The sequence below is a fragment of the Anneissia japonica genome, unplaced genomic scaffold (assembly GCF_011630105.1).
Source record: "Anneissia japonica isolate Jap-2015-1 unplaced genomic scaffold, ASM1163010v1 scaffold16607_len328336_cov185, whole genome shotgun sequence".
In the NCBI taxonomy this organism is placed as follows: Eukaryota; Metazoa; Echinodermata; class Crinoidea; order Comatulida; family Comatulidae; genus Anneissia; species Anneissia japonica.
The window spans coordinates 284,219-299,496 of NW_022703093.1; the positions used below are offsets into that span (position 1 = coordinate 284,219).

General features: G+C 35.5%; 1 protein-coding gene across 3 annotated transcripts; it reads left to right on the forward strand.

Moving 5' to 3' along the window:
• Positions 1–426: 426 nt before the first annotated feature.
• LOC117104298 (ras-related GTP-binding protein A) lies at positions 427–14,657 on the forward strand. Of its 3 annotated transcripts, none has more exons than XM_033245082.1 (9): positions 442–579; positions 1,592–1,673; positions 4,622–4,721; positions 5,768–5,834; positions 7,797–8,019; positions 8,610–8,828; positions 11,575–11,666; positions 12,262–12,377; positions 13,371–14,657. In XM_033245082.1, the coding sequence occupies exons 2-9, from the start codon at positions 1,623–1,625 to the stop codon at positions 13,460–13,462; spliced, it is 960 nt and encodes a 319-aa protein (XP_033100973.1). In that variant the 5' UTR covers positions 442–579; positions 1,592–1,622; the 3' UTR covers positions 13,463–14,657. The 3 variants fall into 3 exon arrangements, with proteins under 3 accessions (XP_033100975.1, XP_033100973.1, XP_033100974.1); XM_033245083.1 differs by lacking the exon at positions 442–579 and adding an exon at positions 1,098–1,438; XM_033245084.1 differs by lacking the exon at positions 1,592–1,673 and having other exon boundaries at positions 427–579.
• The last annotated feature ends 621 nt before the right edge of the window (positions 14,658–15,278 follow it).

Consider the following 15,278-nt stretch of genomic DNA (forward strand, 5'->3'; position numbering starts at 1 on the left):
TATGTTTCCTTAGAAGTTGAGCATGAGGCCTCGACTTCGCAGCCATGTTGACAGCAACAGCCTTCGAAACTTAAAAAATGTCCACTGCCGGTTAGATTGTGTACAGCTTCGCTTATCAGTACAACGCCATTTTCTTTTAGAGGAGATTCCATCTAAAGTGTTGAAGTTCAGTCGATTTTATCGTAGGGAGTCAATTAAAGTTGTTATGTACTTATGTACAGTAATTTATTGTAATTACAGGCATTGAACCTTTAAATTCATAGAATTTGTTTGTTTTTAAACGGACCATCTTTTACACGGTATCGATGTATTTTTTAATTTTGTTCTGAAAATATAACAGATTGGATCAGAATTATTATGTATAATTGACTTTCTGCGGTCAATAAATGAAACAGTCCAGAATTGTGGGTCACCTGACAACTGAGAACGTACGAGCGAACGGAAGGACTGAATTGTTTTCCTGGACGATAGGCCTATAGCTTGCGAAATATATCGTATTGTAAATCATTGCATCATAAATTTAGACAGTTTGAAAATATATTATATTCCTAAGGTTTCTGTTGTAAAATGAAGAAAAAGGTTTGTCTTAATTAGCTTTTATATGTCGTTTATTCGCATGTTTAGTAACAGAATGTTTTCAGGAATGATTTCAACCCCTGATTCGAGAAGACCTTTTTCTTCTTTATTTCATTAGTGGTTAGCAAGCCTATATTTGTAATCATTTTGTCAAGTTATTCATGGTCCATGTTTAAATGGCACGTGCTAATTGTTATAAATGAGCTTCGTGTCCACATGATTTATAGATGACAATCTAGCCTGCCTGACTGCCCTTTTACCAAGCCTAAAATGAGGCCGAAATTACCTACTGACTGATGAGTAATGATCAGGGAAGAGTCTCACATACTCATAGGCCCTAGGCCTGTTCATAAATGAAGTGTATGATGAAATTACCACGTAAATCTGAATGATAATTATGATAATTTCCCATTGTGTCAGGTTTCATATCAACAGTGTGTCTAAACAATGGTGCCTGCGGAAGAACTCATGTGACCTTCATCCATAAAGTTATATAAATCCACATGACCAAGCTAAAATCATTTCATATGTGAAAACCGGTTTATTCACTTCCCATTGTATAGGCTTATGTTGGGAAATGGAGACCTACTGACAGTAGACTGATCAGATTAGGGCCTGACTTTTACTTTGATAAATATTATTTCAAGATAGCCTGCCTAACAGTGTTTTTTGTGGATGTGCATTCTAGTAAATAGTATTTGATCATCAAGTGAATGTGTGCATAATGTACTGGATATATCATCAAAGACTTTGAGTATCGGCCGTGGCTCAATTCTCTGACAGAGAGTGTAGTCCTTCCCTAAACTGAAGAATTACCTTGCAGTGGTTACAATTTTTTTAGTTGGCTTACATCTTGAGGCTGGTACACAAGGATTTTCAATTTTTTAATGTTGTTTGTTCATGTGAATATCACATCTTTACTAAACTTAGTCTTTGTTTCTCACCAATAACGTACTGTAAGCAGAGATCGTCGGTGTCACTTAGTATCTTACTGTAAACTTTGATACTTTTTCAGTAATATTTTTAATAGGAGAGATTTTACCACAATGAATAGACTGGAAAGACGCAGGTCCCAAAATGGCAGCCGAAAGAAAAAGGTAACTAAATGCATGGCTTCCCCACGTAGGCTGACAGCAACTCTTCTCTTTGATGTCAATGCAATTGTCTTAAGTTCTTATAATTTTTTTTCTGTTACTTTTGGTGAAATAATAAATCCAAACAAGTTTGTGTATATGGGCATGTGTACAGTAAAAGGCTTCCAAAATTATGTTGAACAAGTTAGCCATCATTGGGCAGATTGTCTACAGTTAAGTTTTCATTCCATGATACATTACTAACTATTCTGCTAACCCAAACCTTGATAGCAAGGGAATTCCATATCCAGACACCTTCTCTTAGATTTTTTGGGTCACCTCCATCAAACATTATTTAATTGCATTTATTTGGTATAATAACATGCAACAAAAAACATTTTTAAAAAGATGGCATATAGTATCTTTACAGTACAGTACTTAAAAAAGTGTGTGTGATTGTCGAGCAAGTATCATTGAGAGTGACTTATTGTAGGGATAGCTGGGTGATAGGGGTTGCATGTTGCTGGGTTGAAAGTTGAGGCGGAGCTGAGTTTAATGGAACAGTCAAACTTTTAACTCGTGAAAATATTCTTTCCATTGTACGAATACAAAACCTTCATTCTTTGTTTTATAACACACCTAAATAGGTCGGTTCGGCCTAGGCCTACTGTGACTGTCCTGGCCAAGGCTAGGCTGGAAATCTGTCAGCGCATTTTGGAAAATAAGAGCCAAATTCCGCACAGATTTTGCAAAAGTTTGAGCTAGTTTTTGAGGTATCATCCACACAATTAAAATACTTTTCAGTTGTTTGCAGTAAACAAAATCTCCAATACATTGTACGCCGCTGGACCTGAGAATTGTTATAGGTGGCGTGACATCATTTCATAGATTTCGCCCTCCAGAAAAAGTCAGTCCGCGTCTTTTTAACCATTTAAAATATTGTATTATGTTGAAGTCATTTCATACAAATAGGCAACGTGCAATGAACGATTCAGATGGGGGAAAAAATGTATGGTAGAACAAAATTTCACAAAGAGCGATGGAGTGGGCAAATTAACTAATGTCACATGGTACTAAATCAACCATTCAAATGACTGGGATCTATTTAGGTGTGTTATAAAATTAAATAAATGTTAAAAAAGCTCATTAAACAGATCTTCCGCAAGTGACTTCATCCCACTTAGGACCCCTGCAGGGTGATTTGATATGGAATGACCAACCAATTGTTTATTGTTATGGCCTATGGTACTAAAGATAGATTGTGGAAAGTATTGTTCTGTATAAAACTCAATGATATAGACACAGGAGATCAGTGAATGTAATTTGGTTTTGGATATGATGATTTGACTTTTTACCAAAAAATCTTAAAACTTAAGTTCATTACACAATGTATGGATGTAATATCATTAGGTCTACTGTAATTGTAAGACCAGAGATACCGTAGTTTCTTGGGGCTTGGTTTCTTTTTTAATTAAAGTCTTCAGAATATGTTATAATGTCTCTAAAGTAATTTTGTGTAGGATTATTGAAAGCCTATAAGAGTACCCATCATAAAAAACAATAATTTGCACTCTAATTTACAGAACCATAATATTAGGACGTGAACAAAACTCACACCTTGTGGGCTCTATATACTGTAAATATTTTTACATTTTATTTGTACAAATTAATTATTTATTTGTACAAATTAATTATTAAAACAATTATTACTGTATATAGGAAGTTTTAAAATGTTACAGCATATACATAAGTACATTACAATACATAACAGTATAATATAAATCATTAACATTTTACATTACATTAATAGTCTAAATATTAAAAAATGGAAATATCAAAATAATTTAAAATAAACTTTAGAATAAACCCACCCATAAAGTATCCCACTTAGGTATTAAAGTAAAGATTGTGATAAGCTGGTTTTGAATGAACTTAGGGTCTGGTGAAAAATATATATAAAAACATTATTATGTGAAAAGGTTATTAAGAAAAAAAGGGAAAGTATGAATAAAACCATATTTATATTCTGTGATGGTTTAGGTTGCCTGTGATTCATTTGTTTTCATTTATTTGTGGCTGGTTATGATCTATTTTTGTGAGTACAGTACTGTATGATGCTGGAATCTTGCTATTCAATCTACTAATCAGCATGTCATTGTTTGTTATGATCAAGCTTGTAAAATCCATGCATTTCATTCTTTATTAATTGTGTTTTATTAAATTATTTATTTATTTAGATGTTGAGAGTTAGGATTTTAAGGTTGATTTTTAGGCAAATATGTATTGTTCACTCTTCTAACCAAGAGTTTAAATGGATACTATCTGGACAAATACCATCAGAGCTCTTTTCATTCAGTGATGTTCTGCTTCAATATCAGTTGGTCAAGCATTGACTTTCCTTGCTCACATTATCATAGCTCTTTTAATAGACAGCATGCCCAATCCATTTCCACCTCCATTCAATCTGAAATTCCTAAACATCTGCTTTCCTTCTCTTGCTAGAATATCTCCTATTACCTTTTCCTTCCAAATAAAAATCTTTCTCAAATGCGTGTACGAATGGTCGCGTACTTGTATAGCGCCTCCCACAGTAGAAACCGTCTCAAGGCCCTTTTAGCCACAAAGAAACTAAAAAATCAATTAATCAAACAGACGTGAATGCGAAGGGGAGGAGGAAGGTGCACACCTCAGGGCATAGAGACCTTTGCATTATGCGCTATATAAATTTCACTACATACATACATCCAATTTTGAGACGGCGTCGCCATCACTACTGTGTATACGCAGGTACCTCGGCGTCGGTATTCTGGGCTCCGGTAGCTTCCACCGAGGATAAGAATGTGGGTCTACTACCGGGCACTGCAAAGTTGAAGGCGCCACCTCATTTAATCTTTCCAGTTGTCCAATAATCCTTTCCAATAAATGATGTTGAGTCTCATTTTATTACCATTCTTTTTACATTTCATTCACAGGTATTATTGATGGGGAAGAGTGGGTCAGGGAAGACTAGCATGAGGTCAATCATCTTTGCCAATTACATTGCTAGAGACACCAGGAGATTAGGGGCTACAAGTAAGTCATTGTTTACAATCATTGATGTTGGGATGGTACACTGGCATTTGGGGGGAGCATAATGAACCTTTTTCAGAGTGTCAATCAGTCAAACTTAGTAACTGGCTAATCTGAACATTTTATTTACAGGACTTAAAATCCAGTTTATATACTGTATTTTTACACTGTTTAAGGCCCCACACCTTACTAACATCACCTGCGTGCTGACCACCCAAGTGACTTCTCATGGAAGGTCATTTATTAGTTTATGAATGTTGTAAAACCAGGCCTTGAATATCTCCCCCACCCCCAACCTCTGTCATAGAACCTGTTTCTACTAATGAGAAAGAACCGTTAAGAGAACTGTTCTTCTTAAGAACAGGTCATTAAAAGGACCGTTCTTTGTAGCTTGCCGAACAACGATCCTTTGGCACAGAAACAATACCATGCCCAGCATGCCAAGAACGTTTTGACTTCGATCAACTTTAGGTCAAACTCATCATGCCATATTTTGTTGTTCAGTGTGTGGTGTAATGTACAATTTGGATTAAGATGTAAACAGACGCAATTACCTGGTATGTTATCATCCTTTGGAGAGAAGAGAAAGTCAGTCGTATGCCCGGATATACAAGAAAATTTCAATCAAGGTGAAGCAAGAGTTTTGCATTGAATTGTCAACAGCCCAGATCACCAACAAAATAAAAAAACAGCAATTGCAGCAATTCCCAGTAGCGAAAAATCATAACAAATCAAGTAATGAGAGGATTACATGTCCCTGCTACAACTTGCTTGATGGAATTCTTGGAGATCGTACTATGCACAATCTGTCTCATGTATGGAAGGAGGAGCTACTACAGTGCACTATTCAAGGTGCCAAGGGCAAGCATCACTTATGTCTTCACACCTGTTGCAGTGAAGCATTGGTTGACCTGTGGAGGTTTCTTTTATAGTGCTTTGTAGCCTCCCAATTTCTTTTACAATCAAACACCATTCCTCTTCTGCTTCCCAGTATTCACCTGCCTATAGCACCTAACTACAATGAATATTTTTTATGAATTATTTTACAGTTGATGTTGAGCACTCACATGTACGTTTTCTAGGCAACCTTGTCTTAAATTTGTGGGACTGTGGTGGGTAAGTAAATGATGGTTATATAATTTCAGTGTGAAAGACTATTCATACATTTAATTTTATATTTAGGTACATAAACCAATGGTTGCCAATTAGCAAGAGAGCAGCTAGCTTAAGCCTTATTCCGACAGTGTAAGTTACTCACGGTGATATCGAACAAGCGCTTGTTATGAGGTTAACACCAACCATATGAACAGGGTCACCTGATAGAAACATGCGCTTCAACCCGCAAGCTAACATCGATAAATGACCGAATTGGCAAAGCTCTCATCCGAAGGAACGTCACCCCGCTGATTAATTGTCTTACCACATCTTGATTGCAACATCTGTAGCTTGACCACGGTCTCGGTTTCGTGACAATTCCACACCTAATTTGTTAATATCAACCAAAGCATCTTTAAAATTACATGTTTGAGTTGTTTTTTACTTTTTAATTGTCAAAGGGATTCAAAATAAAACATTACAGGATTAATTTCTATTATTACCATTCGTTGTAAACTCCATAAATTTTTATGTCTTGAATTTTGGAAATCCGCAAGTACCATGGTAGTTTGTTTGCTGTGTCCAAAGATACGGCTGAAAGAGATACGGCAAACGCCGGTGAGATACATGATTCTTAGATTACAGCTAATACAGTAGCCTTAACTTTAGTCACTGCAATTCATGCATTCTAGCAAGAACAACGTAGTCGTACATGTGGTAGGTAGCTCGGTTTAAAAGCTGCTGAAAATCTCTTAATGTTTATAGGTAGGCTTAGGTTATGTGTTATTTCGCTTTTATGGAATGTTCTACCAAGTGAAGATGAAACAATTATTTGTTAAACACATTTATGCCTTTTATTTATCGATAAGGGATGGCCTAGATTTCTCATTAACTTGCATCGGATAATAGTGATCGTCGGAACATAGCTGTAGTCTGCTAAATTGGTGGTAGATAGCCACACAATCCAATCCAACCCAGGAAATGTATCTTATGACCTTCTCAATTGCTTTCAGTATAGAACGATATGGATGTTTACTTATGAAGTGAGCTCATCAGATCATTTAATGGAAATCCCATACACTTTCCTGAAAAGCTTAGTTTGTTAATGTACACATACCAATTGTGTATAATTACTTATGACTTAGTTTCATGTAATTATGAAAGATAAGGTAACACTGTAACAGATTGAAGTTGGATAAAAATCAGCATTTTCAGGTTTTGAACCAGAGAACATGCTTGAATCAGTGCTTACATGTAAGTACAGTTTGCCCTCCAATTCGAAACCAATTTTGGCACATGAAAATATGGGGTGGTCTCGGGTTTGGTCTCCATTTAGAGGGTTAGGTTTCCATTAAGTTTAGATTTATGTTAAAAGATTGAAGATTGTTATTTGGTTCATTGGAAATATGTTCTTAAATTTGAGGGGTCTCGTAATTAGAGTGTTCTCGAATTGGAGGTGCACTGCAGGAGCGGATCCAGAGATGTCTGAAAGGGGGCCCCCCCTAAAACTGGGACCAATGGAGAAAACATTACCCTAGGTGGTCCTGGGGAAATTTTTCTTTTCTAGGTGCCCAAAAATAACCTCTGAGGTATTTTGCGCGGTTTATATGATAGACAGCCAGTGAGCATGTGCATTGAGTAAGCGACGTTATCGAGCCATGTCGAGCATGCGCAGTTATCAAAAAGACGTCTCAGGAAACAAATAGCGGCTGCAAAGAGGGTATGATTACCAAAAAATCGTTGGTAAATCAATATAGTAAATTATGTCATGTCATAACAAAATTCACACATAGGATAAATTTGGAATTAGCTGAATAAACAAATTGAATAAGGTAAAGATGTTGCGGCATTTTTTTTAATAGGAAATATTTCTTGTTTAAATATTTTTTTTTTACTTTCCAGTAGGGGGCTGGGCTGTTCCTGCACTGTATGTTGATTATAGAATTATTATTAATATATCTTTCATCCACCTTCAAAATCCAGACAAGAAGCATTCATGGAGAACTATTTTGCCAGCCAGCGTGACAACATCTTCCGCAACGTGGAGGTTCTCATCTATGTGTTTGATGTAGAAAGTCGAGAGCTTGAGAAGGACATGCACTACTACCAATCATGTTTAGAAGCAATCTTGCAGAACTCACCAGATGCCAACATCTTCTGCCTCATACATAAGATGGATCTGGTCCAGGAAGATCAGAGAGATGTGGTAACAATTTATCATTTTTTACTAATTACATATTTGTGCATCTATATTAAATTTAATTAATTATGTTAGTAGCGCAAAGTTGCTGAAAGAGGGCTGACATACGGTGTTGGATTACACCTGGATCAGACCCTCGGGCATTGGATATTTCTGCTTGAATTAGACGCGTTCGTCTTATCATTCTTGGTCGGAATCCAAAAGGCCTGAGTTGCAAGCTTCCTGTAAAGTTGTTTACAGCCCATACCTTTCAATAAAAATACGCATCTCATTGGTAGTGGTTATTTACCATGTTTCCATGCGAAATACGCTACACTGGCCGTACAATGCTATTTATGGGCTAGAAATCGCTTATTTTCAGTGGTGCTTGGCGTATTTTTGATACAAAGTCATAATTACCCTATAACCCAGCCTATTCGCTTCACTAACATAATGCATTTCCAACAGCACCCAAAAGTCTTGTTCTGTTCAACTGTTTTAAAATCTAAAAAAAAAAAAATCTAGTAAGCGGACATACAGATTAGCGCATACATGAATCTATAGAAAGATAATTTAATAGCATAATTAATGGCGCACTTATTTCTGTAATCACCCAGATTTTCAAAGAAAGAGAAGATGATTTAAGAAGGCTGTCAAAACCTCTAACCTGCACTTGCTTCAGAACGTCCATATGGGATGAAACACTTTACAAAGCTTGGAGCTGTATAGTCTATCTTCTAATTCCAAATGTCCAGCAGTTAGAAACCAACTTACAGAAATTTGCAGAAATTATAGATGCTGATGAAGTTCTATTGTTTGAAAGAGCAACCTTTTTGGTAAGTTTAATTATATTGTTTTTATATTCATATTTTCGTTGTTGCTGTTAATGTTCATCATCATCTGATCAAGTGTGCTCTGTATTGTTTCACACCACCCATAATGATCCAGCATTGTATTTGGTAGGTCAGCAGAAGTACATTTAAAGTTCGCACTTGAGTTGATAGATAAAAATTCAACCTGTTTTCATCTATGGCAAGGTGTGTATGGCTGTGTATTGCTAAGCAAAATAAAATGTGCATTACCCTGATGATGCCAGTGATTGCAGGAAAATTGTTGTACATTTGGGTGGTTGGGCATTTTTTTTCCCCAGGAGAAATTCAATACTTCATGCAGTATGCATGTATTAGATCCCTTACGGTGTTTACATTGGCCTAACGGAAACGCTGGTGGCGCACTCCACTGGTAGGCAACAGAGCCGTAGATAGAGGATGATAGTTTTAGATCACTATAGAATTGAATGCATCTTATATATACATGTAAAACACTTACCTTTAGTTACACAGTACCACATACCAATGGGTGGAGGAATGGGTGTATGCTTCATGAGATAGAGAGAGTTTGGACAACTTGGTGCATGGGCGCCATGTTGTCACCAAACAGCGTGCGCGCGTATAGCTTTATCTTATAACATTTTACAAAACACTGATGCTGCATAAACTTTCTTTCATTATTCTGTTCATGAGGACAATTCGATTATGGGATTTTAACATATCATTGTAAATATCATATATAATCATATTTACCTAACTTTGGAATTAATCAGTGACGTGCTGTATTATTTTGAGAAGATAAAGTGAGGACGATTCTTTATTTTTTTTTTTCGTTACGATTATCTTTTTGTTTTGAAAGTCTATCATCATCTAGGCCTATATACCTAGTTGCTAGCAGCCTCCTCTATAGCATGAGGCTCCTAAGACTAAGAGTCAACACTGCAGAGGAGAAAGGTTGGTTGTGAAGACACAGTAGGTTTGTGAATCGTCGGCGATAATATGTTAATTTCGCCTGTAAATGAATGATAAAAATATTAATAACATGAAAGTTTTCTAATTGTATCTAGGCCTCTAGGCCTATGACTTCGTAAACTTTAATTTATGAAATAAAATATGCTGGTCATCTTCAAACCAATACAAATAGCCTAGGCCTATTTGTAAATTGTAATCTAAACAATAAATCAAAGTTGAAGAATTATTGCAGAACATTGTTGATAGTTGAAGAACATATGCTTAATCATTTATAATCAAGAAGCTAGGCCTTGTAAGTAAAATAGCAGCATTCTCCACACTTCTGTTTATATTATATTAGTGAGTTATAATATCATTATTACTGTATTATTATTTATTATTAATATTATTTATTATTTATTACTATTCATTGAAATTTTGATTTGTAATTTGTAAAACATTTAAACGTTTCAATGATTTAAAATATGTATTAAAACAATCAATATATTAGGCCTATATCTTTAAAATATATTTTTATTTTTAAAATCTTTAGTTGCACAATTAATTGGTTTGTAAAGCACAATTGGACATGTTTGCATAGCACAGGACTTCTTGGACAAGTTTTCGCTTTAATTTGAGGATTCAATTTTTATTTTTAATTATAATTTAAGCTACCTTTGACTGATACTTCATGTAGCTTCTGGAAATTTAGTTATATAATTTAACAGCAAAGTGCAACATTGCATCTTTTTATAAATCATTGCTACTTAAAAATCGTTCCTTTTTTTTATTATCATCGTAATTAAGCCGATTTAAGTACTACCTTAAGGTGTTCGGCCGAAGAAGTACCGAAATTTAGGCCTGTCTAGGCCTAGTAGTATTAGTAGGTGGATATATTACCGCGAAGTGGGGCGGGCGGCGGTACATGCCTTATAATTTACTACGTGGATAGCGAGATTTTTCGATCGTCATGCAAAGTTAAAATAAAATTCCAAATCCTCCTCCTTTTTGGAATTTAAGGAAATTAATACATTTTTGTTTCTTTGTTGGATCGATTGCAGCAACCCCAAACCCAACATAACGGTATTTCACATTATAATTATAGCATTAATCATCTATAATAACTGCTAACTTCCTACCCTATAGCGTTGTTTTGTTTTGGTGACAACATGGCCGGTGTAAGTCACGTGATTGAAACCGAGTTGGCCAAACTCTCTCTATCTACGGCTCTGGTAGGCATAGATTCTGTGAGTGTATGCCAAATGCCCAGAAAATCATGAAGCTGGTTATCTTTTTTTTTGTGCCAAAAATACGAAAGATAAAACAAAATGACTTTATAAATAATTGAATAAAAATATAAATATTATAATTTCTTAGGCTTTTTAAATAGTAATACATATAAATGTCATATGTAAATTTCATCCATGTAGCTTTCATATTTTCGCTCAACAAAAAAAAGATGAGTTTCCTGATTTCATGGCATTTGTCGTATCCTCTCCGAATGTATTGCCTACCAGTGGAGTAGGCCGACACTGTTTCTGCCAGGCCAATGTAAACACTGAAAGGGTCCATAAGCGCCACCAGCCTTGCCTCTAGATTTTTAGTGAGTGTCCATGCTGCAGATCCATATCAACATTAAGTTTACAGTTGCACTGCAAAATTAGTTTTGAGGTTGTCTTGGAGTTTTCATTTCATTATGGTGTTGAGACCTCCAAGGCCCATGCTTTGGCTAAGCAATTTTTCACATTCTATTATGTTAATATTGTATTCTTAAGCTTATCACATACCTTTCTATTTTTAGGTTATCTCTCACTGCCAACGGAAACCACACAAAGATGTTCATCGGTTTGAGAAAATAAGCAACATCATTAAGCAATTCAAGCTGAGTTGTAGGTAAGACCGAAGGAATTTTCTCACAACATATCCCACAGCATATAGGGATTGTCTCACAACATATCTCGCAATCTATAGGGATTGTCTCACAACATATGTGGCAACCTATAGGGATTGTTTCGCAACATATTTCACAATCTATCAGATGACAATGTATGTCCGTTGTTAAATTTTGTTGCTTGACTTCAGTTGACTCATTAGAGCAGAGCTGTAGGTTGGTTAATAATAATCAGAAATTTCTACCTTGCCAATTAAAAAAGTATCAAAAATGCCACCTGAAGAATAAACTAGATTAAAGTAAAGATTCTCTCTTGGCTTGGTGGTGAAGATACTTGCCTTCCAATCCCAGGGTCCTGGGTTCAAATCCTACAATTCTAGCATGTAACTGTAAAGTTCATCAACATTTTAATGGCTTTTGGGTGGTTTAGTTTATCTGAGCAGGGTTTTCTCCAAAAAAGGGAGTTTGGCCAAACCATAGAAACCCTTGTTACACTCCTACATTCCCTAGTTGTTGGCACGTGGCAGTGCCAATCAACTTACACCGTCTTCTTAGTGAAGTTGCAAGTTCTTGGTTTATTTTGTTTATTTATTTCAGTAAACTAGCAGCATCATTTCAAAGCATGGAAGTCAGAAATAGCAACTTCGCATCGTTCATCGATGTGTTTACTTCAAACACATATGTGATGGTCATCATGTCTGACCCGACCATACGTAAGTTGGATTGGATTTATTCGGTGTAAACACCAAGGATAGCCCACATAAGTCTAGAAGAAGACTTATTTCCAGTGGAGTCCTTCTGGTGGTGATTGGACAGTACACCGGGAGACAATCCCCTACTCTTTTCCGAAGAGTGTACTGTGTTCTTTAACGTGCACATAGGCCATAAATGCACATGGGACCAACGGCTTAAACATCTCATCCGAAAGACGGTGCGCTATGTAACTTGTATTTCAGCCCTCTAGCTGAAACACAAAGAGAGGCAGCGATGGGAATTGAACCGGGGACCTAGAGATCTCCACAGTTCAGCGCACACACAGTGGCTACCACCAGATTAGCTGACTGAGCTAACCTGCTCTCTGAGTTATCTCTACAACATTAAAGCATTAACTCTACAGCATCAGCAAGTTACCTCTACAACATAAAAGAGATACAAAATAAAATATTTTAATTCTACAAAATTAAAAATTTAATTTTACAATATTATAATATTAATGTTTCAACATAAAACAATTTACATCAAAAAGTTAATTCTACAACATAAAAGAGATACAAAATTAAAAAGTTTAATTCTACAAAATTAAAAATTGAATTCTACAACATTAAAATGGTAATGTTTCAACATAAGCAAATTACTGTCAATATACAAAAGTCAACTTTACAATATAAACATTAAACTGTTAACTTTTCAATAGTAAAAAGTTAATTCTTCAATATTAAAAATTTACTCTTACATGTAAAAACCAACACGAAAAAGATTATCACTTATACTGGTTGGATAAAATTTTGAATTGTTATTTTGTTCCTGCCTTTCCCATCTTTCAAAAATATAGGGCACTAAACAATGTATTAAAAAATTATTACCTCGAAAATAGACTTGAAGCCTCTGCCTGATCTTATCAATATAATTGTAAATGAATAAATAATGTTTATACTGTATAAAAAAATTCACAGAATAATTATGAAAATCTCTTTTTTTTTTACTAGCCTCTGCCGCAACATTGATCAACATTAAAAACGCAAGGAAACATTTTGAACGGTTAGAGAGGGTAGAGTCGGGTTCTGTTATGCAACACTGAACACAATTGTTGTCAACAGAATGCAACATGGCCACAAGCAACACTGCCATATTGCAGCTGGATTTCGTTGCAACATGGGAACTGGAACACAGCAACCTTTTGAAGTAGACTAAACAAGAAAAATTGTAGGAAACATAGGCAACATTGTAGGTTACATAGGCAACATTGCAATATGGCAATGTTGTGCTTTGACAATTTTGCATAATGAGTAACGTAACACAGACATTACAATACTATAATGCTGCACCATGGCAATGTTGTATACTTGAGTATATGGAACACCGGCAACAATACAGGAAACATTGAAATGTTATAAAGCAACATGAGAAACTCATGCATTTAGCTAATTTGGAAATACATTAACAATTGCTTTTACATGAAGGTTTATGTCCAAACTGTTTATACAGTTAGGGAACATCCATTGTTTTCATGTTTTTTACAATAGTAGAAAACATATGCCAGAATGTGTTGATGACCAATGTTTATCAATCAAAAAATGGTGCCAAAACAATTTATCAAATGTACAGTATGTATACATAAATTAATTAATGCCTCATCTAAAATGTCAGGTCCCTGTAGGACTGTCTGACTCTTTTGGAGGTGTTTGCATCAGGTGGTCTTCTTATCGAGTCTATTCACAAGTTGAGCCATGGCAGTTTAGTTCTAAAAACTTGACAATACGATTCTAGTGTATAGTGTTAAAAGGATTGGTAGGAACAAGGCTGCAACATGAATGCTCCTTTGTTGACCCTTTTGCATCAGGTAATTTAATAGGAATGTTGTTTTGCTCTGCATACTTCACCTGGAGACATTTTTCTAAATTCTATGAGATATCAGGTGTCCCATGTCTCTCGGAGGTTGTGGGAGTGTAACAAAAATCAAGATGCCCCACATACCTCAGCAAGCAAGAAAAAAATCTTCCTAAAATTGACACATTTGTTGAAGTCAGCTTGTGATGGCTATCACAATGCACAGGACAAAATACATTTGTTGAGAAGGTCATTCAACCAAATCTGTAGAAGTATCCTCTCACAACTTGGGACCCTTAAGATGTAGAAAAATATAGTTTGTTTTTTCCAGATATGTATGGCTTAAGTATGCCTTATCTAAATGTCTGATAAAACATTGTATATTGGTTTAGATTTGAATGTTTTATTTTACTGGTATTATATCCAAGAATTTTTTTAGAACACATAATATCTGTCTCTTATACACATCTAGATGTGTATAAGAGACAGCACACAGTGGCCTTGTATTATTATTAATGTTATATTTAATATTGCTGTTGTTATACCAATACTGGTGCACAGTGATAGAACCAGTAGGCATCTGTTGAACATGCACCCCCAACAGGGAAGGCCAGTTGGACCCCTTCGTTGGACATGTCAAACCCCTGGTCAGCAAATTTCTGGCTCCACCGCTGGGAAAGGCGCTCATCATTTCTTAGAAAAGCATTGTTTCAAAAAACATTTTTATAAGGCAAGTGCACCTTCCCAGCATCTAGAAATATGTATTCTTAAAATTTGCTCACTTGATACTAACTATGGTGGGGCTGATGTGGGTGCAACATGGACCCCTTGTTGAGAGATCTTTGGTGCCACCATTGCTACTACTACAAGAAACCTCATATCTATGAACCCTGCAGATTAATAGTAGTAATAGTAATTTGTTTATTGATTCATTTTATCACCATTTTATTTTTATGACAGACTATTTAGTGTACCCTCTTTGTAAGGCTTGCATATAGGATTTAGATTTAAGGTTAACTTTATCCAAACTTTGGTTTAGGTATGGGTATTTAAGATCTATGCTTAAA

Excerpts from the sequence above, each read along its gene's own strand:
- LOC117104298 (XM_033245082.1), top strand. The coding sequence starts at position 1,623 with ATGAATAGACTGGAAAGACGCAGGTCCCAAAATGGCAGCCGAAAGAAA. Across the intron at positions 5,835-7,796 it reads AATTTGTGGGACTGTGGTGG|ACAAGAAGCATTCATGGAGA; the intron begins GTAAGTAAATGA and ends TTCAAAATCCAG. Across the intron at positions 11,667-12,261 it reads CAATTCAAGCTGAGTTGTAG|TAAACTAGCAGCATCATTTC; the intron begins GTAAGACCGAAG and ends TATTTATTTCAG.